The sequence below is a fragment of the Sabethes cyaneus genome, chromosome 1 (genome assembly GCF_943734655.1).
Source record: "Sabethes cyaneus chromosome 1, idSabCyanKW18_F2, whole genome shotgun sequence".
In the NCBI taxonomy this organism is placed as follows: Eukaryota; Metazoa; Arthropoda; class Insecta; order Diptera; family Culicidae; genus Sabethes; species Sabethes cyaneus.
Window position 1 is genome coordinate 67686287 of NC_071353.1, and position 27152 is coordinate 67713438.

The following is a 27152-nucleotide window of genomic DNA, read 5'->3' on the forward strand; positions in this document are numbered from 1 at the left end:
GATTTTTAGGTCGTTTAGCCGAAGTACGCGTCAAACCACCTACCCATGGGAGGGTTTTAATTCAATCGATTAATCTGCGTACATTTTACACGAAAATTAGATCGATTCCGAAGTTGATCAACAATATTGCAGAGTGAATAAAATTCCCTTATTTTCCAGGAAATCGACACCCCTCAATTAAAGTGAAGTTGAGCAGGTCTGATCTGGCCAATTTGAAGGCACCGGGAGGGTCATCTAATTTTTTTGGGAATTGCTGGCCTTGCTTGCATGATGTCTGTGGTGCTCCTACTTCAGATATCCCATAGGTACGTTCAGTGGGTCCAGGTCAGAGCTGCCACAAATACAGATATTTGTGCATACATAAATTTGGGACCCATCAATTATTTCAGTTGCTGTGATTTCTGGCTCTACTAATGATCCTGAATTTTAAAGTAGTCCATAAACTATTTATGTTATTTAAAAGATTAGATCGAGAAAATTAAATACTCCGGAGAAAACGGTAGGGTCCCAAATTTATGCATGCACAAATATCTGTATTTATGGCAGCTCTGGTCCAGGTGATGGTAAAAACTTAAAATCTCAAAACTCATCAAAAATCAAAATCAACTGTGAATCATGTCAACTTGATCCTATGCAGAAAAACTCCCGCCTGAGTTTTTGTGTTTTCATAGCAAGAAGCACAAAACACACATATTTCTCCCATCTTGATCACATTCTGCTTTGGTTCAACTGCTTTCCGGAGCTATGCACATGTACATATAAATTCGTTGTTTTTACCCGGTTCAGCACGTTCTACACCTCCATGGTGACAAGGGATTGTGCCGCAATTTGCCTTGTGCTTGTCTTGAAATCATATTTCACAATCCGCAAAATTTTATGGGCAATCGCTGACGCCACTTTCTGATGAGGCTGAGGCTTCCCTCGAAGCTTCGTTGAAAACAACGTTCCTTCTCGGAAGCGACGCGCGTTGCGTTGTCATAAACGTCCCTGAATTAAAGTCTTTGTGCAACAAAACGAACACTTCTGGATTTGTCTTCACTTTTTTGCGTCAGGAAGCCGACGATCAACCATACTCCTGCTGGGTTGTCGCTCCCATTCAATTAGCGAAGTCATAACAACGGTGAAGGTCCGTAAGTCCTTCCGAAGAATACATTGTAATACTTTCAGAAATGTTCCAGAGAGACCAAAGAAATCAGTTTCAAAACTGGTTTCCATATGCGTCTAACCGTGTCCGTCGCACGCGTCGAATTAGTCTGCTATGCGTGATGTTCGAGCGTATTAGTTCGAGCAGTTTTCAGATACTATACTAATTCAACTTCGATACAAGAAAATTCGATACAGACGTCTTGAGAAACACTTATTTAAATGCTTTTTGCTTCTGAAAAGTTACCAAATCTCATGAAGTAGGAGGTTTAAAAACAATTATTAGCACAAAATTTTTTCAGCTTTCGAATAAAAGTAACAGAATTGGGCTAGTTAGCGTAGTTTTTGTACCAAAGCTAATTTAAGGTAAAACGAACCGAGAACTAAAAATGTTACATAACTCTGTAACGATTGAGATTTGGCCATATGTGTACAAGGATTTTTTTCGTCAATTGTGATCCTCTATCACCCCCTGAAATATCTGCACAAAGCTACCTAACAGCCTGTATAAGATTATCCGCGTGCATATTTATCCTATTTATCCCATATATTCTATTCATGTTGATGTTTGTTCTAACAGCGGTGCAGGATTTTACGTGAAATAAAAAGAGAGGAAAGCATTTTTACTTTTATCATCACACGCACGTTCACTCTGCAATGAAATTTCCTGCAAGTGTGAGCAGCGTTCAAAGTTTCTTCTACTGCCGGTAACGGCAATAAAGCTCATTCAGCATTGAGAATGCTATTTTAAAGCTGCTATACATTGATATAATGCTGAATTATTGTCAATTGCAAGGAAAATTGTACCATCCAAAGTGCGATATCGCTCATAAAAATGCTATTTTGCATTAAATCGTTTCGGTATCTTCGCCGCACTTGTTCGTTGTCTTCCAAGCAATAAGTGCGCCGAAGAGACCGAAGCGATTTAAACTAAAATAGCACTTTTATGAGCGATTGCGCACTTATTGATTGGACAATTATCCTTGCAATTGACAATATATCTGGCAGCATGTAACTTGCATATATAAAGCAGTTTTCAAGCGTAATTCAGTGCTTAGCGGTTACTTGGGTCACTAAACCGTTATTAGCAGACACTCCCAACGACTGTAAATAAATTATTATCTATATTATGGGAAGCGTTTGAAGCGTGGACCTCCCTTAGTCCACGCTTTTTTCTTTCACCTTGATTTTATTGCAGATTGCATCTTGACAGCTGAACCAAACCACCAAGAGATAACCGCATGATTTATTTTAGTAACTAGCTGACCCGACAAACTTCGTATTGCCACAAATTAACCTGTGTTGTACATAAATCATGAATCTCGGATGATCTTTGTCACAATCTCGAGTTTTGCAAGCCCCCCAGTGGGCGGCGCTTCCGACGGCGGGTCACCGGCAACACTCGCGACCGTCTCGTCCTGAATGATCTAGTGTTACTATAGATAGTTTTTGTGGTCTTGTATTGACTAATGTTTTATGGAAGTCTCGAATTTCTCGAGTTCGATTAGTTTTTGAGTTTCGCAAAAATTTCTGTTTTATTTGTATGAGAGTCCATATCCCCCTACCACAGGGGTGAGAGGTCTCTAACTATCGTAAAATAAATTCAAGACTCCAAAATCTCCCACATGCCAAATTCGGTTCCATTTGCTTGATTAGTTCTCAAGTTATAAGAAAATTTGAATTTCATTTGTATGGGAGCTCCCCTCTTAAAAGGGGAAGGGGTCGTAATTCATCATAGAAAAAATGGTTGCCTCCAAAAACAGCCACATGCCAAATATGGTTCCATTTGCTTGATTAGTTCTCGAATTATGAGGAAATTTGTATTTCATTTGTGTAGAAGCACCCCCTCTTAAAATTGGGAGGGGTCCTAATTCACCATAGAAAATATTTTTGCCTCCAGAAACCTCCACATGCCAAATTTGGTTCTATTTGCTTGATTAGTTCTCGAGTTATGAGGAAATTTGCATTTCATTTGTATAGGAGCCCCCCCCCCTCCTAAAGTGGGTAGGGTTCCCAATTCATCAAAGAAAAAATTTTTGTCTCCAAAAACACCCACGTGCCAAATTTGGTTCCATTTGCTTGATTAGTTCTCGAGTTATGAGGAAATTTGTATTTCGTTTGTATAGGAGCCCCCCCTCTTAAAGTTGGGAGGGGTCCTAATTCACCATAGAAAATATTCTTGCCCTCGAAAACTTTCACATGCCAAATTTGGTTTCATTTGCTTGATTAGCTCTCGAGTTATGAGGAAATTTGCATTTCATTTGTATAGGAGCCCCCCTCCTACAGTGAGGAGGGGTCCCAGTTCATCATAGAAAAAAATTTTGTCTCCAAAAACACCCACGTGTCAAATTTGGTTCCATTTGCTTGATTATTTCTCGAGTTATGAGGAAATTTGTATTTGGTTTGTATAGGAGCCCCCCCCCCCTTCTTAAAGTGGGGAGGGGTCCTTATTTACCATAGAAAATATTCTTGCCCTCGAAAACTTTCACATGCCAAATTTTGCCCATTTGTTTGATTAGTTCTTCAGTTATGAGGAAATTTGTATTTCATGTGTATGGGATCCCCCCCTCCTAAAACGGGGAGGGGTCCCAATTCATCATAGAAAAAATTTTTATGTCCAAAAACACCCACATGCCAAATTTGGTTCCATTTGCTTAATTACTTTTCGAGTTATGAGGAAAATTGTGTTTCTTTGGTACAGGAGCCCCCCCTCCTAAAGTGGGGAGGGGTCCTAATTTACTATAGAAAATATTCTTGCCCTCGAAAACCTTCACATGCCAAATTTGGTTCCATTTGCTTGATTAGTTCTCGGGTTATGAGGAAATTTGCATGGAAGCCCCTCCTTTTAAAGAGGAGAGGAGTTATAATTCCCCTTATAAAGAGGGGAGGGGTCTCAATTTACCATATAATAAATTCTTGTCACCGAAAACACCCACATGCCAAATTTTGTTCTATTTGCTTGATTAGTTGTCGAGTTATGCAGAAATTTGTGTTTCATTTGTATGGGAGCCCCCCCTCTTAGTGGGGGGAGAGGTTTCTAACCATCACTAAAACCTTTACTGGCACCAAAAAACCTCTACATGCATATTTTCATGCCGATTGGTTCAGTAGTTTTTGATTCTATAAGGAACATACGGACAGACAGACAGACAGACAGAAATCCTTCTTTATAGGTATAGATTTAATATATGAAAATTGATTAAATCAATTATGTTCCACCACAAACACCGTACTAAACTGATATTTTGTCGAACCACAAACCAGAAAAACTAAATTTTAATTTTGCGGTTGTATCGCGTTTATCTCCTGAGCGCATTACCACCGCTGCAGCAAGAGGATTTATTATAAGCGCCGCAATAAGTGCCTGTTTTTGAAGCGTCTCAAGAATACGAAACCTGGAAATTAAATAAAAAGAAAACATCCAATTTAATTCTACTACGTATATTTATTCTTGACAGATACGTATTTCGCCGACGAATTGCAGGCTTCTTCAGTATCTGTTTTCGAGTTCGAAATCAAAAACGGAAAATCAAAATATAATTATAACGCATTAAATTTTTTACGAAATATGACCAACTTCATTCCATAAAAAACAAAAATGTATAAATTTGAATTTATGTTTCCTATACAATCCATGTTCACAATAAAAAATTATTGTATACTTTTACGAGTAGTTTAAGCTCTAGGTATTCTAAATTAGCTTAGAAATCAATGATTCACAGTTAATTGTTTGCGAATTTCGCAAAGAATTACAGAAACGGCAGACGCTGCATTAAGGCTTTCAACACCGTTTTCCAATGGTATATGAACAAAGTATGTTTTAGAATCGGTGGAGAAAAGTTCTGCGAATCTAGAACGAAAGCATATTTTTTTATGGATCACAAAAATTAATATCGATCTCACCGTCGCAAATCATTACTAACACCGTGTGTCTCGCCTCCAATAACTAAGATTATATGTTTCATATCACAGTAGTCAATAAGATCATATCGACCAACTAAAAATTTACCGTCTCGCCCATCTTTAGCATTGTCTGCTATTAGAAAACAAGCATTTAAAGGAACAACCTTGGTCAAATCATTCATTACTATTGGTCCAATGATTTGAGTTCGGAAGTGTCCACCAGCACTTCCTCTTAAACATTTTGGTTCCCAGGGGTGAGTGCAACCCTTAATCAGCACAACGTTGCATACTGGTATGGCCGCGCAACTTCTTATAATACTGCCCAAATTATTGGGTTCTCGAATATTATCGCAAATGACTGTAATTGGAAGCGATGGTGTGGTTCTATTTTTTATTATAATATTGTCCATGTTCTTTGGTTTATGGAATATACCTAATATGAAATAAATAGTCAAAAATCGAAATATCAACTTAAATTTAGTACCATTTGTACCTATTAATCCTGGGCATGTCACTAAATTTGACCATTGCTGCATAATATCGCTGTCCAATTGAATAAGCTGAACTGTTTTACTTAGTTCTATGAAATGCTTTAAATCATTAATGTCGTTAAAGAGCAAAACGTCAATATTTAATCCTGCGTGCAATGCATCTAAAATCAGACGGCCTCCTTCCAGTACCAGTTTCTTCTCACGCTCTCTTTTCTTGCGTGATGCAACGAGTTGCTTAAGATATCCAAACATTGGGTTGTTCTTTGTAAGCTTCAAGTATTTCGGTATTTCGTTGTATGTTTCAATCAATTTATTTGATTTAGAGTTCATTGTTTCTTCACGTGTTTTTATCTTAATTGACTCATTATGATGGTTATATTCGACACCTGACTGTTGACTGTTTATAATGAATTTAGTTTTCGATTGTGTAAAATCTGAATACAACCGTTTACGCTGATTTTCTTTTCCAATTGTTTGTGGGCAAGTATTTAAAGCGTACTTCAATTTGTTATTCATATAAAATCGCTGTAATTGTACCAAATTCGATTGTTGTAGAATATGTTTCATTTTGAATCGTTGTAATCCATTAGCGATTAACTGTAAACTGTGATTTAACAGTGACGACTATGAAGCATTTTGAAACTGCATTACTTATATTTTAGTTGTCCGCGATTACGAAGTTGCTCAAAATAATCCGCACATAACTAATGGAAAATTTCCATATGAAAACCCTTGATTATTATGTGCCACATATAAACACAATCCGCCCAGAAGTACACGTGAAAATTATATGCATATTAGAGTGACTAAATACAGAGTGGCGACAAGTCATCCCAAATGTATGCAATGCGGTTTATCCTGGGTTTTTCTTTCTCTTTCCTGCATACGCGTTGGATAGGTTGTCTGCTCGATTAGAATGACACTGACAGATAATTATCATTCCAATTTTGACATTGTCGCCACTCTGTATATAGTCACTCTAATGCATATGAATATTTCGCTCTTCACACTCAATTGGACTGCACAGTTATAAAGTGCAACCTTCAAAACTGTGATGAAAGGTGTGCTACTGATAATATCGCTAGTAATCTTATATCGATAATATCATCAAACTTTATCATCAGGGAAGAATATCGAAAATTGGAGGGTTTAAAGTGAAACCTTCTTCTTGGCTTGTTATTATTTTAACATTTTTGTTCTATTTCTTACGTATTTTTGATTATACTATCATATTATCGTTAGTAATTATTAACGATAAAAAACTTTATCAATAATCGTTATAGATTTTGATCGGCATTTCCCATCATTACAACTCTCCCATCTGAGCTGACATTTGATTTAGCAGTGGCGCCAATACCAGTTGTAGGAAAAGCAAATAGTATTTAATTTTCCATTTATTTTATATATGCTGCATATTTGTTCAAGTTATGAATTATGTGCGGAATTATGTATTTAGTAACTATTTTTATATTATTCTTAGCGTCGATAACAACTCTACGTAAGCATTAGAATTCAAATAGGAATCAACCAAGATTCATGGGGTTTTCCCACGAAATTTTGGCAACTTTTCTCACCTACAAAATGTGTGACTGAACAAGTGTGTTCAAAATCCAACTTTCAATGTAAAGGGCAATAGTATGTGCAAATTTTAAAGGTAAATTTTAAAAACACACAAATGGAAAAAATCTTACACTGAAAAAACTTTTCGTATAGTTTCTATGTGTTTCACACATAGATTTTTTCCATGTGCCCAGTAAATGAACTTTATGTGCCAAACAGTTACCTTTTATGTGTTTTTAAAATTTACCTTTAAAATTTGCACATCAAGGGGTCGGTCACTCGGCACAGCCGTTTCTATGTTAGGCGACTTGAAACGAACTGAACAGTGCCGTTGCTGTACCGAAAGTGCCGAACTGCAAAATTTGTTAAATTCGTTCAAATCTGATAGATCTGGCAGCCGTGCGAGATGATTTTGACAACTGGCAGTGCTCCCATTTCATATGTAAAATTGAACCGGAGGTGTTTTTTTTTTTTTTTTTTTTTTACGAGTTGGGAAATCTGCTGAGCGCCTTAGAAGATACGGTACTATCAGACACCTGAGAAGATACCTCAGGGAGTGGGGTTTAGGTATCCCGACCCCCCTAATGGGGCGTGAGGATCCCGACCCACTAAAACCCTACTCGAGTCTCCAGCCTCAATCCCCCCTGGCACCACCTTATCGGTATTACTTCAGGGAGGGGCTATTGTGCTTAATGCACTCGCTTAGATAACTACTGGACTATGGTAGTTAGGCTGTTTATTCGCCGTTGATCGGCTCTCCAGTGGTTTTGTAGCTCGAGTACAATCTGGGTAGCAGCCGCATTGACCGCTCCCCAGATGTCCGAGCTGGAACACATGTTTTGGACTAAGTTATCCGGGGTAGTGTCCTGTCCGCTCACTGCCATCATGCTGCTTCTCGCGCCCGCGAAACGAGGGCATATGAAGAAAGCATGTTCTGCCGTTTCCTCAACATCCACGCATTCGGGACACGCGGGGGACTCCGCATGCCCAAACTTATGCAGATACTGTCTGAAGCAACCATGCCCTGACAGAATCTGTGTCAGGTGGAAGTTGACTTCGCCGTGGCGCCTGTTGACCCACCCAGATAGTTCCGGGATAAGTCGGTGTGTCCACCGACCTTTTGTGGAATTAGACCATGCCCGCTGCCATGTGGTCATCGAGGCCGATCTTGTGGTACTCCGTATGCCTCTAGTTCCTCGTTGGTTGAAGCACTCTACGTCTTCGCTGATGATAATGCCAATAGGCATCATACCTGCTAGGACGCAGATTGCGTCATGTGAAACTGTGCGATACGCACTCGCCACTCTCAAGCACATGAGACGATAGGTGCTTTCCAGCTTGGCTAGATAGCTTTTGGTACCTAACGCCGATGACCACACCGGTCCGCCATACCTAAGTATAGACTGGACCACGTTGGCTAATAGCCTTCGTTTGCTGCCATATACCGCAGAGCTATTAGACATCATACGAGACAATGCCGAAATAGCTGTGGAAGCCTTCTTGCAGGCATAGTCGACGTGGCTCCCGAACTTGAGCTTGTCGTCGACCATGACTCCCAGAAGTTTTAAGGACCGCGTTGACGAAATAGTGCAGTCCCCGACGCTGATCTTTGCTTGCTGTACCGACTTGCGGTTGTTCACCACGATAACCTCCGTTTTATGATGCGCTAGCTCCAGTTTCCTGGATCGCATCCAATCTTCAACAATGCTTATAGAGTGGGCAGCCGTCAACTCAACCTCTCTGATAGATTCACCATAGACTTCCAGGGTGATGTCATCCGCAAAGCCGACAATCACCACCCCTACCGGGAACTTTAGGTTCAACACCTCGTCATACATGACGTTCCACAACACCGGGCCCAGTATGGAACCTTGCGGAACCCCTGCGGTGATTGGAACGCACTTCTGACCCTCCTCCGTGTTGTAGCATAGCACACGATTCTGGAAATAATTTTCCAGGATCCTGTACAGCGACACCGGCACTTGGACGTTCCGAAGCGAGTTTGCTATGGAGTCCCAGCTAGCGCTATTAAACGCATTTCTCACGTCGAGCGTGACAACTGCGCAATAACGAATACCTGTCCTCTTGGGCTGGATTGCCACCTCGGCTGTCTTAGTGACAGACAAGATGGCATCCACCGTAGATTTGCCTTTTCGGAAGCCGAATTGGTTCCTTGACAGACCGTTTGTACCCTCAGTGTACTGTACGAGTCTGTTAAGGATAACCCTTTCCAGCACCTTGCCGGCAGTATCGAGCAGACAGATCGGCCTATATGACGAGGGGATACCCGGAGGTTTTCCCGGCTTCGGCAATAGGACCAGATTCTGTCGTTTCCATCTGTCCGGGAAGTTGCCAGCTTCCAGGCATCTACTCATTACTGCCCCGAATAATTCGGGAGCCTCCAGAATAGCCGCTTTAAGGGCCATATTCGGGATTCCGTCTGGTCCCTGTGCCTTGCTCACCTTTAGGGATTTAGCGATCTCAATGAGTTCCTCGTTCGTAACCGTCACTTCCTCCCCGACCTCCAAACCACCGTCGCCCACGTTACTTTGGATGTTCGGCCCGGAGACCGACCATCCTACGCTATGGTCTGAGATACTGGAACGTCGGCCGTGGGACGACTCAGCGGCCTGAGGCCAGGGCCTTGGCTCGTGGCGCGGAAAGAGGCCCTCAATGATCCGCTCCAGCATCTCTGGCGATCTCTCTGCGGGTGCCATCACGCCCTTGGTCTTTGCCATTACGATCCTGTAGGCATCACCCCACGGGTTCGCATTGGCACTGGCACATAACCTTTCAAAGCAGGCTCGCTTGCTAGCTATTATCCCACTCTTAAGCGCTGCGCGTGCAGCAACTAGTGCTACTCGACATTCTGCTCTGCCCTCGTCCGAACGAGCTCTTTGCATAATTCTCCTTGCACGAAAGCAGGCTCCGCGGAGTTCCGCAATTTCTTCTGTCCACCAGTAAACCGGTGACCTACCATACCTAGGTCGGCTTTTCCTAGGCATGGTGGCGTCACACGCTCGCGACAACACCTCAACCAAATAATCAGCGTTCGGATCGGGCATATCGCGATCACCGCACTCTCTTCGGATCGCTTCCACAAATACTTCAGGATCGAAGTATGATGTCTTCCACCCACGGGTGGTTGGAGTGTTGGCTCTACCCGCCGCCTGCCGCCTCGTTATCTGACCAACACCATAGCGGACCGCCTGATGGTCACTGTGAGTGTAGCCATTGTCTACCCTCCAGTCTCCTATCAGACCAGGGCTGCCGAATGTCACGTCGATAATAGACTCTGCACCATTCCTGCTGAAGGTACTTGTGGTGCCGACGTTGGCCAGGTCTACGTTGAGCTTTGCCAGAGCCTCAAGCAGAATCCGACCCCTATGGTTCGTGCGACGACTTCCCCACTCAACCGCCCAAGCGTTGAAGTCGCCCGCCACAACCACCGGCCTTAGACCAGTCAGCGCAACTGATACTTGGTCTACCATCCGCGTAAACTGCTCGATCGACCAACTCGGCGGAGCATACCAGCTGCAGTAGAACACTCCACCCACTTTGGCAACCGCAAATCCCTCGTCTGCAGTTGACACAACCTCTTGAACCGGGAACCTGCTTGTCGTCCATATAGCCGCCAACCCGGACCTATCCGAGACCCAGTTACCGTTTCCGGCAGGGATGCGGTATGGGTCCGAGATGATGGCAATGTCCGTCAACGACTCAGTAACTGCTTGGTATAACAGCTGCTGGGCCGCATGGCAGTGGTTCAAGTTTAGTTGCGTTACCTGCACTACGCCCGTGTTTTAGTCGCAGGCGCGCCTGCCGGGCACTTTGAGCCTCCTGTTGTGTGCTTAGCGTCCCGTTGGCCTGTACATATCAGGCACTTGGGCGGCGCCGAACAGTCCCTCGCTATATGGCCCGCACCGCCACATCTTCTACACACGTGGCTTCTGTCAGGCCCCTTACAGCTCCAGGACTTGTGCCCTCGCTCAAAGCACCGGAAGCAAGCCTCCGGCTGCTGGAACACGCTCAGTGGGCATACGGACCATCCCACCTTCAGCTTGGCCGCCTTCAGGGCTGTATTCCCGTCTACCAGTGGAAGTCTTATTGTAGCTACCTGGGTTCCCGCCGGTCCCTTGCGCAGACGAACTGCTTCGGTAGCCACCACCACGTTACATTGCTCCTTGAGAGCTCGTGTCAGTTCGACCGCTTCAGTGATCTCGTCCAGGTTTTTAAGCTGGAGAGTCAGCTCAGGCGTCAGTGCGCGGATCTGTATGCCATCACCAAGGACCTTTTCTGCCAGCACTTTGTAGGCAGAACCCTTCTCAGTGGCATCCTTTTTGAGCTCAAGGATCATGTCGCCGGTGCGGGAGCGGCGGATACTCCGCACATCCGCGCCAAGACCCTTCAGCTGCTCGTCCCCTCTCATGGCCTTCAAAACTTCTGCATAGCTCAGCCCCTCAGTTTTGAGGATAAGGGCATCGCCTTTGCTCCTCTTTTTTCTGGCCACTTTCGGTGGAGTTCGATCCTCCTCTTTCTTCCTGGCCTTCTTCTTTTTCACTGTTTCCCACTGATTGTCGGGAGCTAACTGCGTCTTATTACCCTCGGAGGGTTTCACAGTTTGCTTACGATCCTCAGCGATCAAGCGCTTCTTCGGGCCCGTGGGGGTTTGTTCCCCTGGGGACTGCCTTGCACGTTTAGTCGATATCTTATCACTGGACTGCTCCGTAGTCACAAGGGCTACGGTGTGGTCAGTCGTTGACAGGCAGGCATCCGTTTGTACAGACCTCGATACAAACGCCTTTTCTATCACTTTTACTCGCGCTTCGAGTTCGCCGTGTTCCTTCGTCGCAGCACGGATGGTGCCCCGAAGCATGAGCAGGCTTTGTTTCAGGTCCTTCGCTAGGGTGCTGCGGCCTGCCACAAACTCGATAATGGCATCGAGCTGATGAGACGCCGCTACCACTCTCGGTAGCATGTCTCTCTTTCCTTCCACTGCTTTTATTAGCGACGGGCCATTCATCGCTGCGTCCGGCGTAGATGCAGTTGGAGCGACAGGTATGCCGCTTCCCTTTCCGCTTACGCTGGCGCTTCTGCTCGTATCCATCGGCGGAGATCGCTGGATACCACCTCTTGCGAACGGATTATCTAGTCCGTCCGCGCTCACTGAAGTAAAGTTTTTTTGATTTTGATTATTCATATAGAATCCCACGAGTTGAGGGGAAAGAAGAGTCCGCCGCATCAGAGCCCCTCATGATGCGGTAAGGGCTGATTACTGTGGAGGGCGCTCTGGTACTCCACAGGCTCCGTTTGAGGCTGGGTATTTATAGAACCCCCCCCACCATTCATCCCTCGGCACGGGTCGCATGACACCTTGGATTAGGGGTTTATCCATTCTTGTTTTTACTTTTAGCCATGGATAACAGCTATTCAACCATCCTCCTTTTAGGGGCTTTGGACCCTCTGCTCAGGTTCTCAGTATTTTCAGGTTCATCGAACATGCTTCTACCGAGATCCGTCATTTGCAGGCGGAGAACCGGAGGTGTGTAAAGCCCTATAAACGTTATTTTTATAAGGCTTTAGAGGTGTGCCGTTTGATATCTCTGCAGTGCCGGGGCACTATGTGCTGGTGTGTCCGACCCCTTGGTTTTGTAGCAATCTAAGATTACTTTTTATGGTTTTCTACGTAGTGTTGAGACAAGAGTATAACGCTTCCAAAAGTGTCAAATTTCAATGGCAGTAACATAGCGAGAAAAAAAAAGAAAAAAGCAAAACATCGATTTTCATTGTTCGATGTTGTATTGCGGCGCTTATGATAAATCCTCCTGCTGCGGCGGTGGTAACGCGCTCAGGAGATAACCACGATACAACCGCAAAATTAAAATTTAGGTTTTCTGGTTTGTGCTTCGACAAAAGATCAGTTTTGTAACGTGCTTGTGGTGGAAAATAATTAATTTGGTAAATTTTCAAATGCTAGATTACTATTGTAAATCATGCGGTTATCTTTTGGTGGTTTGATTCAGCTTCCAAGATAACCGCAATGTGAGGAGTTTTCTTGCAATCTGCAATACTCGCTGCTCTCGTTAATGGCGCATTCCCAAGGGGTTTCCAACAGCAATGATTACTACGCACCTTCGAAAAAAGTTACTTTTGATTACTTTACTGATTACCAGTAATCAATCTCGCGTGATTACTATAAATTAATCATGATTACCAATGATTACTTAAGATTATCATTGATTACTTTACTGATTACCATTGATTACCTAATTAATTCGTAAATGATTACAAAAGTAATCTCTGATTACTACGCACTTATAAGCCTTAAGGTTCAGACACAATGCATACGGATTTTACTACGTTGTGGAAATTTGACAGAAAACCAATGGAAAAACTGTCAAATTGCCGCAACGTGGTAAAATCCGTATGCTTTGTGTCTGGGCCTTTACTGGAAACCCCTAGCGCATTCCCTTGCTTTTTTCTACATATAGACCAAATCAAGGTGACGTCATCTGGCAGATACTGGCGCCCTTGTTTACAAACAGACCGTAGAATCCAAAAAAGTTTCAGCTGTTTAAACGGTAAGTTTGTTGTTTAAGTCGAGTTTAAACAGCATTGGGACTAAATTTAAAAGCCATTATGCCTGTAAAATGTTAAAATACACGCTACATTCCCTATAAACGGAAAAGAAAGTTTTCCAAAATGTAAACAAGGGCGCCACTATCTGTCAATTGACGGTATGATGATTTGGTCTATAGATCATTTTGCGATGACGTCATTTTGCCGTCAAATGACACCACTTGGTGGTTTGTTTACATGTTTTTTGTCACATCCAGCCAGGGGGGATCTATCGGGAAGGAATTGTGAAACTCACATGTGAAGGGGCAGGCAGGTGACCATAATTTTCAATGCCGCTCTTGCTACTTTTTTTCTTACCGATTTGCTGCTCTTGCCTGTATATGTAGCTTACGAAAAGTTTCTTAGTTTGTTTTATTTACGCTAAAGAGCAGATAAATACATTATCGGGATCAAACCAATACAAACGACAATTGCGCTGCGTGTTTGGGTTTGAGTTTCTGTCAACTGCAGCAGACAAAACTAGAGTTGCGAGTTCCTTGGCTCGAAATCAATCATAAGCCGTTTGGTCCATGACAATACAAACGTCATGGACCAAACACCATCTGCGGTAACGCACACATGTAAGGAATTTGACAGCAATAGATCCCCCCTGCATCCAGCAGTTTCGATTTAAAATTTCGTGAAGGATTACTGCATCAGTTGCTTTAAAATGCATGTAAGGTGCTTTCTCTTAAATAAAAACTATAATTTTTTATCATTATCTGCCGGACAAAGATAGAAAACTCAATTCAAACTTTAACACCATGTAAACAAACCACCAAGTGCTGTCAAAAAAGTGTGGTTAGGAGCTCCCGTGTAATGATCTATATTCGCCACTCTTCACGCAAGTTAGCTCTTCAGCTGTTAGTGGGGCCCACTAGAGTGACTATAAACAGAGTGGCGACAATGTCAAAATTGGAATGATAATTATCTGTCAGTGTCATTCCAATCGAGCAGACGACCTATCCAACGCGTATGCAGGAAAGAGAAAGAAAAACCTTGGAAAAACCGCATTGCATACATTTGGGATGACTTGTCGCCACTCTGTATATAGTCACTCTAGGGCCCACGACTCCTGAGCCCGCCTGATGTTAGCTCTCGTCAACGCAAAGCAAATGAGATAAAGGTGCCAGTTAGCTGATGGGTTTTTCGGTTTTTCCCAAAGTAAATTGATATATACCAGGTATGTGACCATCGAGGGTTGCATCAGTGTGTGATATGATTTCTCGTTTACGCTAACGCTAACATGTTGGCATCGAAAACATGGCTGCCTGCCAGCTACTTGAAAAAACCGCATTGCATACATTTGGTAGAGTGACTATATACAGAGTGGCGACAAGTCATCCCAAATGTATGCAATGCGGGTTTTCCAAGGTTTTTCTTTCTCTTTCCTGCATACGCGTTGGATAGGTCGTCTGCTCGATTGGAATGACACTGACAGATAATTATCATTCCAATTTTGACATTGTCGCCACTCTGTATATAGTCACTCTAACACTGACAGATAATAGATCATTACACGGGAGCTCCTAACCACACTTTTTTGACAGCACTTGGTGGTTTGTTTACGTGGTGTTAAATTTTGAATTGAGTTTTCTATCTTTGTCCGGCAGATAATGATAGAAATTTATAGTTTTTATTGAAGAGAAAGTGCCTTACATGCATTTTACAGAAATTGATGCAGTAATCCTTCACGAAATTTCAAATCGAAACTGCTGGATGTGACAAAAACATGTAAACAAACCACCAAGTGGTGTCATTTGACGGCAAAATGACGTCATCGCAAAATGATCTATTATCATTCCAATTTTGACATTGTCGCCACTCTGTGTCACTCTAACATTTGGGATGACTTGTCGCCACTCTGTGTATATAGTCACTCTAGCATCATGGTGTTTGATAATGAAGTAATTTGCGGTTTCGTCACCAACGAGAATGACATTTGCTGAGGATCGCTTATGTAGGAGTGAGAGGGGAGCAAAGAGTGGAGGAGGGGATCCGGGAGTTTGGAATTTGATGTTGTTGATATTACTCCTACTGCAAACAGCCTCAGCGAGGGCCTCAGCTAATGTCAAAAAATCTTTATATGTGTGCGTGGTGGAATACTTCATAGACCAAATCAAGGTGACGTCATCTGGCAGATACTGGCGCCCTTGTTTACAAACAGACCGTAGAATCCAAAAAAGTTTCAGCTGTTTAAACCAGCTAACTGGCACCTTTATCTCATTTGCTTTGCGTTGACGAGAGCTAACATCAGGCGGGCTCAGGAGTCGTGGGCCCCACTGACAGCTGAAGAGCTAACTTGTGTGAAGAGTGGCGAATGTATGATTTCTCGTTTACGCTAACGCTAACATGTTGGCTTTGAAAACATGGCTGCCTGCCAGCTAGTTGGTTTAAACGGCAAGTTTGTTGTTTAAGTCGAGTTTAAACAGCATTGGGACTAAATTTAAAAGCCATTATGCCTGTAAAATGTTAAAATACACGCTACATTCCCTATAAACGGAAAAGAAAGTTTTCCAAAATGTAAACAAGGGCGCCACTATCTGTCAATTGACGGTAATGGCTTTTAAATTTAGTCCTAATTCTGTTTAAACTCGGTTTAAATAACAAACTTGCCGTTTAAACGGCTGAAACTTTTTTGGACTCTGCGGTCTGTTTGTAAACAAGGGCGCCAGTATCTGCCAGATGACGTCACCTTGATTTGGTCTATTGAGCGAAAATAAATAAAAAACAAAACAAAATGCCGCGACGTTGTGTAGTAATTGGATGTACCACTAATCGAGATTTCTATGAACCTGGAATTCGTTTTTTTCAATTTCCTCATGGTGATGAACGTTTGCGTGTATATTGGAGAAAGATTATTGGACGTGATGAAACATGGAAAGTTCCCAAACTAGCGTCAATTTGTCAGCGACATTTTTTACCTGCGGACATTACCGCTGATAGACGTTTGACTGATTCTGCTGTACCAACATTAAATCTCCCGCCTGGAGTTGAACTACATCAACGTAAATCGTTTAAAGCAACTGCAAACTGTAAAGAAAAGGAAAATATGGAAATAAATACCGGTAAAATAAAACACCTTTCCATTCAGCAAGTTTCAAACCAAACTTTGTCGCAAACGCAAACAATTCAAAAATTTAATGAAAATGAAATGGAACATGTTTTGTACTGTCGACTTTGCGCTTCAGAAATGGAAGAATCTTTAAGTTTGAACATTACTTATTTAAGAACTGCGGAGCACGTTCGACAATCCATCTGGGACTTATGCATAAAAGATTACGATGATAAAGAAATGAACGAATCTTTTAACCACATATGTACCGATTGTTGGTCCAAGTTGCAAGAGATCGATTTTTTTTTAGAGTATTGTCTTCAACAGCAAAAACAGTTAGTTCAACTTTATTGTGATAGATTCAAGTCAAAATTTGAGGACTTTCCCATCAAAACGGAATCTGCAGGATACTATTCGCCTTCGGAGCATGAATTTGAGCAGGTGCGTTTAACTACAGCCGTCACAAGAACTAGGGTAATTTGCTTATTGTTGCACACAAGATAGACGAATCAGCCTATGGCTGAAAGTCTCGTCAATAGAGAAAATTATTGTTGCACACCGCCCATTATTGTTTACTGAACAATATATATAATATATAAATTTAATATCAATTTAAAAAACAATTGGCAAATTACTCTATATGTATTATTAATTATTCGTTTTTATCTATAGGACTTTATGCCTGAAAATTTCCTTAACAGTAGCACCATCTCTAGCATTAATTTATAATTCTTTTCCTACCGAATTTCGATATTATTAGATATTAGTAACAAAGATATTCGATATTAGTTGCAAGACATACAAAGTAACTTTTTGTGGGGTGTCGAGTTGAAGCTGCATGGCTCAACCCAAAAGGATAAATTTTAGCTTCTATCTTTCAACGGTTCACAAGACTGGTTAGCTTATGTTGCTTATGTTTGCAACTGAACACTTACTAACCTCTAGACGAGTTTACACCTTTACCGCCTCCAGGGTTACTGACTAGTAGTGTGATGTGGGTGTTCATAGTGGTTCTATCTGTCTGTACTGCAGACGTGTTATCACCTATTCGCGTGCGGAATGGCGGCAAGTGGGCTCGCTAGTATGGGTACACTTTTCGAAAACGTTTATTTGCTTTTGGCAACTCCGCTTACGCACGCTTGATAGTTTTACAACACAATCAAGGGTCAACTTGACGCGAATAAAGTTGCCAAAGGCATGCTAATATTTTCGAAAAGTTGTGCTTACTAGCCGCCATTGCGCATGCGAAAAGGCGGATACTAAGGTGACCATATCGGTCCAACTAAAAATTCCCAAACATGCCGATGAAGATTTACTTACTTAAGTAGCTTGCCGTTGAACAAGGTTTCTCCAGTTAACTTGGTTGTAGGTTACCGCACTCCAATTCATCGGACACCGAGTACTCTCCACCAGATCTCGCTCCACACACTCAACAAAAAGCACCGAATTCGGTAAAATTTTACCGAAATCTAAACAGCTGAACGTTCGGTAAAAATTTCGATGGTGTCAATCGACGTTTACAGATCATTAGTAATGTTTGGTGCAATAAAAAATTTTACCGAACGTTCACAGGGTGTCGATTTCCTGGAAAAACCTGGAAAATCAGGGAATATCAGGGAATTCATTTTTGGATCAGGGAATATCAGGGAATTTCTAAATTCTATCAGGGAAATTTTGTTTACCCGGCAATATTGTTGATCAACTTTAGAATCAAATCAATTTTCGTGTAAAATATACGCAGATTGACCGGTTGAATTAAAATTTGTTACATGTCTAGTGGCGAGTCGATTATCTTTCACTTTGCCGTAAATTTCTTATTTGTTTTGCGCCGTACAATTGTCAAACTTCACTCGCTGTAGTGCTCGAAATCGGCAATGGCAGGCCTCACGCACTTCACGGTGCAGACATCTAGAGCACAAAACGGGATACAGACTGTTATTTACACACGATCCACAGCGTTTTCACCAATTGCATAATTTTACACTCAGAAGCCCCAAGCATTGATCATCTTCCTTCAGTGTCCATGATTTATGTCCGTTAAGGGTTACCGGGAGCATTAACGTTCTGTAGAATTTGCGTTTATGCGAGTTGGCAACCTTCGGGACTGGTTCAGCTGGTTACGTACTACGCAGAAAGCTTGCATGTTTCTCTGTTCTGACGTGATCCGCAGTGAGCATGCGACTCTTGGCCTGGTTCTTCTCATCTGTCATTTTCTGGCATTCGACATCAAACAAGCTGTTACACTCACCCTTATTCTGCGAGGCGAGTGACGTAACTAATTTGGAGTCATCGCGAATGAGGTGATAATTGTCACCTAGGTGACTCACTTTGTCACCTAGGTGACTCACTTTGTCACCTAGGTGACTCACTTTATCACCTAGGTGACTCACTTTGTCACCTAAGTGACTCGCTTTGTCACCTAGGTGACACGGTTTGTCACTTAGGTGGCACGGGGTTGTTACCTAGGTTACACGGTTGTCACCTAAGTGACAGCACTCAATTCGACTCGCCGTGGCGAGTCACGGCGAGAGACAATTATCGTATTGAGTCACGTGACTCGCAGAATAAGGGCGATTGTCTTCCCCACTTGGTGCCTATCACTTCCCTCGTAGTTGTTGGCGCCATGGCGGATCCTCCACAGCCTACTTACGTCTTATTCCCTTTCGTCATGCTGTTCTGCGATTCGTTGATCAAGCTTTCTGGTGTACTCCACTGCAACGTGGAGTGGATCTGCGTGGATCTTACGACTAGATAGTGGTCAAAGTCGCTAAGAAAAGACTGTATATTGTGACTTCCAAAAAGTATTGACCGTTAAACAGGATCGATCTGGGAGCTAGAGTCTTGAATTTTCAAGTCGTGCCCACTCCATAAATCCTTTCGAACCTTTCATAGAATTCGTCCCTAGCAAAGCAAAGCAAAGTCTTGAGCATTAACCGTCACTAGACATTATCCTTCTTTATCGACAGACTTCGCAGCCGGCTGTTAGAGTATAGGAAAATTACGGGCTCAGTGCAACCATCCTACTGATTCTATGTAACAAAAATCGGCTAGCCGAGTTTCGAACACAACTGGCTTGTTAGATCAGCATCGTACCTCGAAGCTAACTGGGCGGTTCAATTCGTTCCTAGTATCGTCGAATTTATGATTTGTTGGTGACTATACGTTGATTAAGCTGTAGTTGAAGAATTTGCCTTAATTCTCAACACCCATATACGGTCATCGGACCGAACGGCCGGCCACCGAACTACCTTCGAGTCATTGTTGCTCTCAAGCCTCGATAGTTGCAATCCGAAATCATGACACACAGCTTTAGTCTTATAGTCTTAACTTCGCATACTGTCCACCATTGAGGGTTAAAATATTTGCCATTTGGACATTTTATAACAATATATCTAGCTAAAGTTCTGCCGTACCTCCCGTACCTGCCGTGCCAGCAAAACGCACATTTTTGTACCAAAAATCTTCGAGGAATCATCTCCTTAACCCCATACTTTTTGCAGCAAAGATAACAAGCTGAAACTTCCAGGAAAGTTTTGTTTTAGTTGAACTGAAAACCCGCAGACATGTGTCCACCTTCCAGCGGCAAAGTTACTAGTTTGAGCTGACTGAAAATTAGCAAGATTTGTTATGTTTACACGGCTGTAATTTTGTTGTATGTAACATCTAAGCTTTGTGCAAAAACAGGTCGATTAGATTATTTCTCAATTTTTGCTTCTTTGGATTCAAGTTGATACCTCAAACATAACTGTCCCTAGACTCGATAGAAGAGGGCGTTTTCGAAACGCTGGTAAGAAATAGGTTAAGAATCTTTGATATGTGTTCTTAAATCATGACGAAATCTAGCTTTACTTTTCAGCAGCTCGCATAAGCCATGCTAAAGGGTTAAAAACTTAAGCCAGAAATCGCCCAAATAAGCTTGATATTCGAGTTTTGAGGGTCAGGGAAAAATATTTGAAGCATCAGGGAAAATCAGGGAAAGTCAGGGAAGTTTATTTTTGGATTTGAGTCGACACCCTGGTTCAGCTGTTTAGATTTCGGTAAATTTTACCGAATCGTTTAAGTGTGCACCTGCTCTAACCATCTTGCTCGCTACGCTCCTGGTCGTCTTCTTTCTGCTGGATTTGAGGCAAACACAGGGTAGTTGTCCAGCATTCTTGCAACTTATCCCGATCATCGTATCTGTCCAGCTTTAACCATCTTTTGCATACTGGGTTAGCCATAGAGCTGTGCGAGTTCATGGTTCATCCTCCGCCTCCATACTCTGTTCTCCTGTACGCCACCGAAGATCGTTCTTAGTACTCGTCTTTCGAAAACTCCGAGCATTCCCCGAGCATTATCCATGTTTCATGCCCGTAGAGAACATCCGGCTTAGTAAGCATCTTGCACAGAATACACGTGAAGCCCCTAGCAAGTACGACTTCCGCTGATAATTTGTCGACTAATTCGAACTAATCGCCGTCGACCGATAAAGGTTTAGATTCGACAAATCGACCAACCTAACCTCCCACTCTTTGTGTTTATAAGTACTATTCACACAATGCTGGACAAATATGATCGTGACGATGTACCACTCCAACCAAACAGATAACCAAATTAAACACTGTTGTAGTGTCAAATGCTTTCTTGTATAAATTCTATGGTGAGTTTCAGTGACCCAGCTAAACTTAACTACCGTCGAAATGGTTTCGCAAACCAAAGGAAATATCGCTAAGTATTCTTGCAAGGCTGAGAAAACCGTCATATAGGAGATAGGACTATAATACTCCATAAAATAAATCAACAATAGTAGAAAAAAAAAATGTGCAAGTATTTTACTTAATTGGTTTCCAATAAATGTAGGTAATGATCCCTGAACACCATCCCGACAGCGCTGCGAAAGTAAATGGAACAGGTCAATTGCCTACATTGACAGGCCTTTCCGTCGATGAAATGATTGCAGTACTTGATGATATTCCAACTAAAAACAAAAGAATTAGTGCTACGCCACCCGAAGAATGTTGGGATTGCGGGCAACAATTCCCCAATCTAAGCCGCAAGAAAAAACACAGAAAAACTTGTTCGGCCATTGGAACACCTGAGTCTTTGCGCAATAAACACTACAAATGTGAAATTTGCAATAAGGAAATTAGCACTCGCTCTGGATATCGTGTACACCTTACAAAAATTCATTGTAATACAAATGAGTCAACGAAAACGTCTTCGGAGGAGTTGATGCGTATGCAAGAGAAAAAACGGTTGCAATGCCCGTTATGTCCAAACAAATACTATCAAGTTCATCAACTTAAATATCATCTCAAAACTCATCAAAGTAAATCGCTCTGTAAGAAGAAGTATAAAAAAGCTATGTTACCTGAAGGGAAGCGCATATGCCCAATATGCGGGAAAAATTTCGAACGAAATCCTTTTTATTTCGAGACCCACATGAAGTTCCATCGAAAGGAAAAAGATTTTCAATGCGATCAATGTGAAAAGGCGTATTTTACTAAGGTATGGTTAATGATTTCCGATAAACTCTCCCAAAAATAGGAATAATTAATTTATGATTTAATCTATTTATTTTTCAGCACGATCTCAGAAATCATAAAAGCACAATCCATGCTTCTCATACACTTCTTTGTGGATACTGTGGAAAATCTTTTGGGACTCGTCAAGCATTTACCCGTCATCAATTGATTCATGACAATTCAACCAATTCGTACCACTGTACATTCTGCCCCAAGAGCTATCCAACTGCAGGTTCACTCAAATACCACGTTATGAAGCATACTGGTGAGAAGGACAGCAAATGTGAGCTTTGCGGCCATGAATTTCGGTTTCGATACATGCTGACACAACACTTGATACGAACTCATAACATAGAGATCGAAGGTGTAAAATTGTATAAAAGAAAGGTAAAAACAACAACACCTAATGAATAAAAATTTCTTTGGGTTCTATGAGAATCGAGTCATTTCAAGGAATATCATACTACCCCATGGTTTCATAGTTGACATAGAAACCAATATGACCAAAATGTACTTTTTCGGCCTTACGCATTCTTAACTATATAGTACGCTTATAAAATTTTAAACCTAAATTATTGGACCTGAACACATACTTTTTATGTTATTCAAAACATTATTTTTATATGTTTAACCCTTAAATGCGCAATGTTTCTTTAAAACAACACAGTGAAAAACATCCCTAAAGTAAATTATGTCTACCGCCTTTAGATAAGTAAGTTTTCTTTTTATATGATTTTTTTCAGCGTGTGCATTTAAGGGTTAAATATAAATATCAAAAGAAATTTCTTATTTATTACTAGCTGACCCGATAAACTTCGTATTGCCACAAATTAACCTATGTTGTACATAAATCATGAATCTGGGATGATCTTTGTCACAATCTCGAGTTTTGCAAGTTTCTGAGGAGTTCAACCACAGAGAACAGACATCAGGAACAATTTTTCGGGAATTGTTGGATAAAATTTCAAATTAAAATGTTAGCGTCCCCACCACTATAGGCGTTTTTGACAAGCTATCGCCCGCTGCATAAAAAAAGTGATGAAAAGTAAAATCGCTGTCAAACTCCATACATTTTTGAAAAAAGCTGAAATAAAATGCAGTTTTTGATTAACCCTTTCAATTGTCAGGATTCTAGGTAGCGAAATATTGGAAGAAATTTGTTTATCTACGTTAAGGAAAGTGAAAATATTCGAATTAATTAACTTTATGGCAGAAAAATGTTAATGTTTGATTTTGTACCGCATGAAACAAAAGTACATAGAGTCAGCTGTAAAGTTTACATATCCTGGATAGAGAATCACCAATTATTTTCAGTCTTCACTGTTTTCCAATGCGTTTTCAAATGCTAACGGATTTATTTTCGTGATTAGCATCATCTGCGCCAAGAACCAAACATATTGAGCTTGCTAAGCCCAGTGCAAAAGGCTACAAAAACTTATCGTTTATCACTCAAACGTATGTTTTTTTACCGGGGTATAACTGGGGGAAAACAAAAACAAACGTGTAAAATCAATGTAAAATCTAACAACAGCAACAACAAATCGCGCGTCGATGTGTGCGTACGGTAAACGTCAGCAAGCTCAATAACCTATCAGTTCGTAAACATAAATACACTTGCAAAGCTCTAATAATCTCCCGAAAAAGAAACAATATATATCAAATGAAAGGTAATGCTTTTTCTTACCTTTATTATCCATTTTCATCATTCCCACTGTTGATAATTCAATAAAATGTTACATTTAAAGTCGAGTTCCATATTGAGCTTGCTGACGTTTATTGTACGCACACATCGACGCGCGACGCTCTATTGAGCTTGCTGACGTTTACCGTACGCACACATCGACGCGCGATTTGTTGTTGCTGTTGTTAGATTTTACATTGATTTTACACGTTTGTTTTTGTTTTCCCCCAGTTATACCCCGGTAAAAAAACATACGTTTGAGTGATAAACGATAAGTTTTTGTAGCCTTTTGCACTGGGCTTAGCAAGCTCAATAGAGCTTGCTAAGCCCAGTGCGAAAGGCTACAAAAACTTATCGTTTATCACTCAAACGTATGTTTTGCCTTTCTACTATTGCAGGTTGCAGTGAAACGACTAAATGCACAGCAATTGCAAGGAAACAGCCAAACATCTGCAATCAGTGTTGCGATCTAAATAGAGCCATTACAGTGCTTCGTAATAGAGAATATTATCAGTCGTTTTTCTTCTTCAAACAAATTCAATCATATTGTTTCCATGCTATTTTCAGAATATCTTTAACAAAAATTGTGTGATAGAATCTAAAAACATCACATGTTATGCTGCAAGCATGTTTGGTACACTAATGCAATTTTTTATTCTAAAGTTTTTCGAAATTTTAGCATCACTGGATACGAGCGCAGCAGCTCTGACAGCTTTTGGTAAACAAACATAGTGGCACCGAATTTTCGTAACGTAAATTTTTCTGCTATTAAATTTAGGTCACTTTGCACTATATGTTGAATTATTTGCAGTTGTATATTTCGAAATAACCATCAAACGATCCCAAAACGTATCTATTATCTCACTTTTCTTCTGCATCTACTGTTTAGTAATCACCAATTTGACGGCTTGCAAAAATTTGACATGAATCAATGACAGCTCGCTGCTGGGATTTTACTTGCATTTTGTCTGCAAGTTCCTTGTATTTCGCGTTTTTGATGCAATCTGCAATATATAAATATATAGTATAAAGGTATAGAAATCACTTGGAAAACCGAAAATGGAAAGAAGGTCCTGCGGGCCGAATGTTATATACCATTCGACTCAGTTTCGAAAACTGAGCATTTTCTGTGTGTGTGTATGTGTGTGTGTGTGTGTGTGTGTGTGTGTGTGTGTGTGTGTGTGTGTGTGTGTGTGTGTGTGTGTGTGTGTGTGTGTGTGTGTGTGTGTGTGTGTGTGTGTGTGTGTGTGTGTGTGTGTGTGTGTGTGTATGTAACGCTTTTAATCTCACTCACTTTTCTCGGAGATGGCTGGACCGATTTTAATGTTCTTAGTATCAAATGAAAGGTCTAGGTGTCCCATTGGTCGCTATTGAATTTCATGCTGATCAGACTTTTAGTTCAAAAGTTATGTATAAAAATACGAAAAATATGGGACTTCATTATCTCATAGATCCCTTAACCGATTTGAACAAAATTGATTGCATATGAAAGAGGAGCCTTACAAACCCTTAACTTCCAAATTTCATGATGATTGGACTTGTAGTTTGAAAGTTACATAAAGAAATGTGAAAAAATAGTATTTAAAACATATTTTTGTAACATTTAAGAATTAATTCAATGAAAAACATCACACATTTTATTATTATTTGAAAATTACTGCTGAGATCTATCAAACGAAACCGAGTTATTTAAAATCGGACGGTTCATTCAAAAGTTATTCAAACTTTAACACTTAAGCACCGTATATTAAACCGTTAAAACGTGTGAAACCAAAACGTATCAATCAAATGTTGATTGTATTCAATGTGTACGATGTATGTATGTATGTATGTATGTATGTATGTATGTATGTATGTATGTATGTATGTATGTATGTATGTATGTATGTATGTATGTGTGTATGTATGTATGTATGTATGTATGTATGTATGTATGTATGTATGCATGTATGTATGTATGTATGTATGTATGCATGTATGTATGTATGTATGTATGTATGTATGTATGTATGTATGTATGTATGTATGTATGTATGTATGTATGTATGCATGAATGCATGTATGTATGTATGTATGTATGTATGTGTATGTGATGACCATTTGCAATGAAATTCAAGAAAAGTGAGAAACATGTCAATAGTCAGAAGTTTTTGAAGCCTCTTAGTGGAATACGAACTCTGAAATAAAAGAAAAGAAAAAAACTTTTACCGACTAAATTCCACTATTTAATATTTATTCGCGACAGATACGTATACGCTTTGAAATAAGACACTGATGAAGCCTGCACGTCGTAGGCGAACTACGTATCTGTCGCAAATAAATATTAAATAGCGGGATTCAATTGCAAGGTTTTTTCTTTTCTTTGATTTTAGATTTCAATTGTCATTTTCTTCACTTGCTGTTACTCACAATTGTACACGAAAAGCAAAAAGCGGAGAAAAGCAGTTAATTTAAGTATATAAGTATAGTGGTGTATAGGATCAAAATACTAGTGAGTTGATTTTTCCTAATAAATTTATACAAATTTCAAACAAATTTTGCGCATCAATATATGCTCTTTTCAATCCATAGATACTAGAGCTTAGAAATGTTAAATGAAAAATATGAAGTAAACGTTGCACGGTAGTAACTTTGTAAGATTTGTTTTCGTTAGTGACATTTTAAAGGACAGATGTCTTATGTCATGTATCATGTTTTAATAAATAAATCAAAAATGACAAGCACTGGAAATCATATCGATCATATTTCCTATTCTCAAGCATGTTTATGGTTCAGGTTTTGCACTATTTTTCGACCTCATCTTGTTTTCCTAACCCTCTAACATTGTAAAAACGATGCGATCAAGCTAATGACTATCTTTTCATGAAAGTACATTCAAAAGAAGCTCAAGTTTTGATTTCCATGCAAAAATAATTATCTGAAGGAGCGCCAGCTAAGAAAAAGTTCCATTTCTCTTTTTCATATCTAATGCTCTATTCAGTTATTTTTTTGATTCAGATATATTGCACAATTGAAGCCAAGCAAACTAATAGTAAAATTTTGAGATTAATCATTTTGTTGTCGAAATCCTTTTTCTTCAAAAGTGAAGTATATAATACTTTTTCTGAACTCTTGGTTTTCAAAGATGCTAACTTTTGAACGCATGGTATTAATATCAAAATATCAAAAAAAAATCTACCCTTTGGGCTAAAACCACT

At 40.7% G+C, this 27152-nt stretch overlaps 2 protein-coding genes across 3 annotated transcripts; one reads left to right on the plus strand and one right to left on the minus strand.

The window, feature by feature from the left end:
• Positions 1–4588: 4588 nt before the first annotated feature.
• On the minus strand, positions 4589–6339 carry LOC128743737 (rRNA methyltransferase 3, mitochondrial). 2 transcript variants are annotated; one of them, XM_053840383.1, is made up of 3 exons: positions 5540–6339; positions 5047–5479; positions 4589–4993 (listed from the first exon to the last, which is right to left on the minus strand). In XM_053840383.1, the coding sequence occupies exons 1-3, from the start codon at positions 6102–6104 to the stop codon at positions 4852–4854; spliced, it is 1140 nt and encodes a 379-aa protein (XP_053696358.1). In that variant the 5' UTR covers positions 6105–6339; the 3' UTR covers positions 4589–4851. The 2 variants fall into 2 exon arrangements, with proteins under 2 accessions (XP_053696358.1, XP_053696367.1); XM_053840392.1 differs by having other exon boundaries at positions 4850–4985.
• Positions 6340–16119: 9780 nt separating this feature from the next.
• On the plus strand, positions 16120–22688 carry LOC128745782 (zinc finger protein 540-like). Its single transcript, XM_053842859.1, has 4 exons — positions 16120–16783; positions 17081–17211; positions 21610–22257; positions 22335–22688. Exons 1-4 carry the CDS (start codon positions 16456–16458, stop codon positions 22686–22688), a joined length of 1461 nt encoding a protein of 486 aa, XP_053698834.1. The 5' UTR covers positions 16120–16455.
• Positions 22689–27152: the final 4464 nt, after the last annotated feature.

Excerpts from the sequence above, each read along its gene's own strand:
- LOC128743737 (XM_053840383.1), bottom strand. The coding sequence starts at position 6,104 with ATGAAACATATTCTACAACAATCGAATTTGGTACAATTACAGCGATTT. Across the intron at positions 5,480-5,539 it reads GACATGCCCAGGATTAATAG|GTATATTCCATAAACCAAAG; the intron begins GTACAAATGGTA and ends ATTTCATATTAG. Across the intron at positions 4,994-5,046 it reads GTTAGTAATGATTTGCGACG|ATTCGCAGAACTTTTCTCCA; the intron begins GTGAGATCGATA and ends CTTTCGTTCTAG.
- LOC128745782 (XM_053842859.1), top strand. The coding sequence starts at position 16,456 with ATGCCGCGACGTTGTGTAGTAATTGGATGTACCACTAATCGAGATTTC. Across the intron at positions 17,212-21,609 it reads CGGAGCATGAATTTGAGCAG|GTAATGATCCCTGAACACCA; the intron begins GTGCGTTTAACT and ends CAATAAATGTAG. Across the intron at positions 22,258-22,334 it reads AAAAGGCGTATTTTACTAAG|CACGATCTCAGAAATCATAA; the intron begins GTATGGTTAATG and ends TTTATTTTTCAG.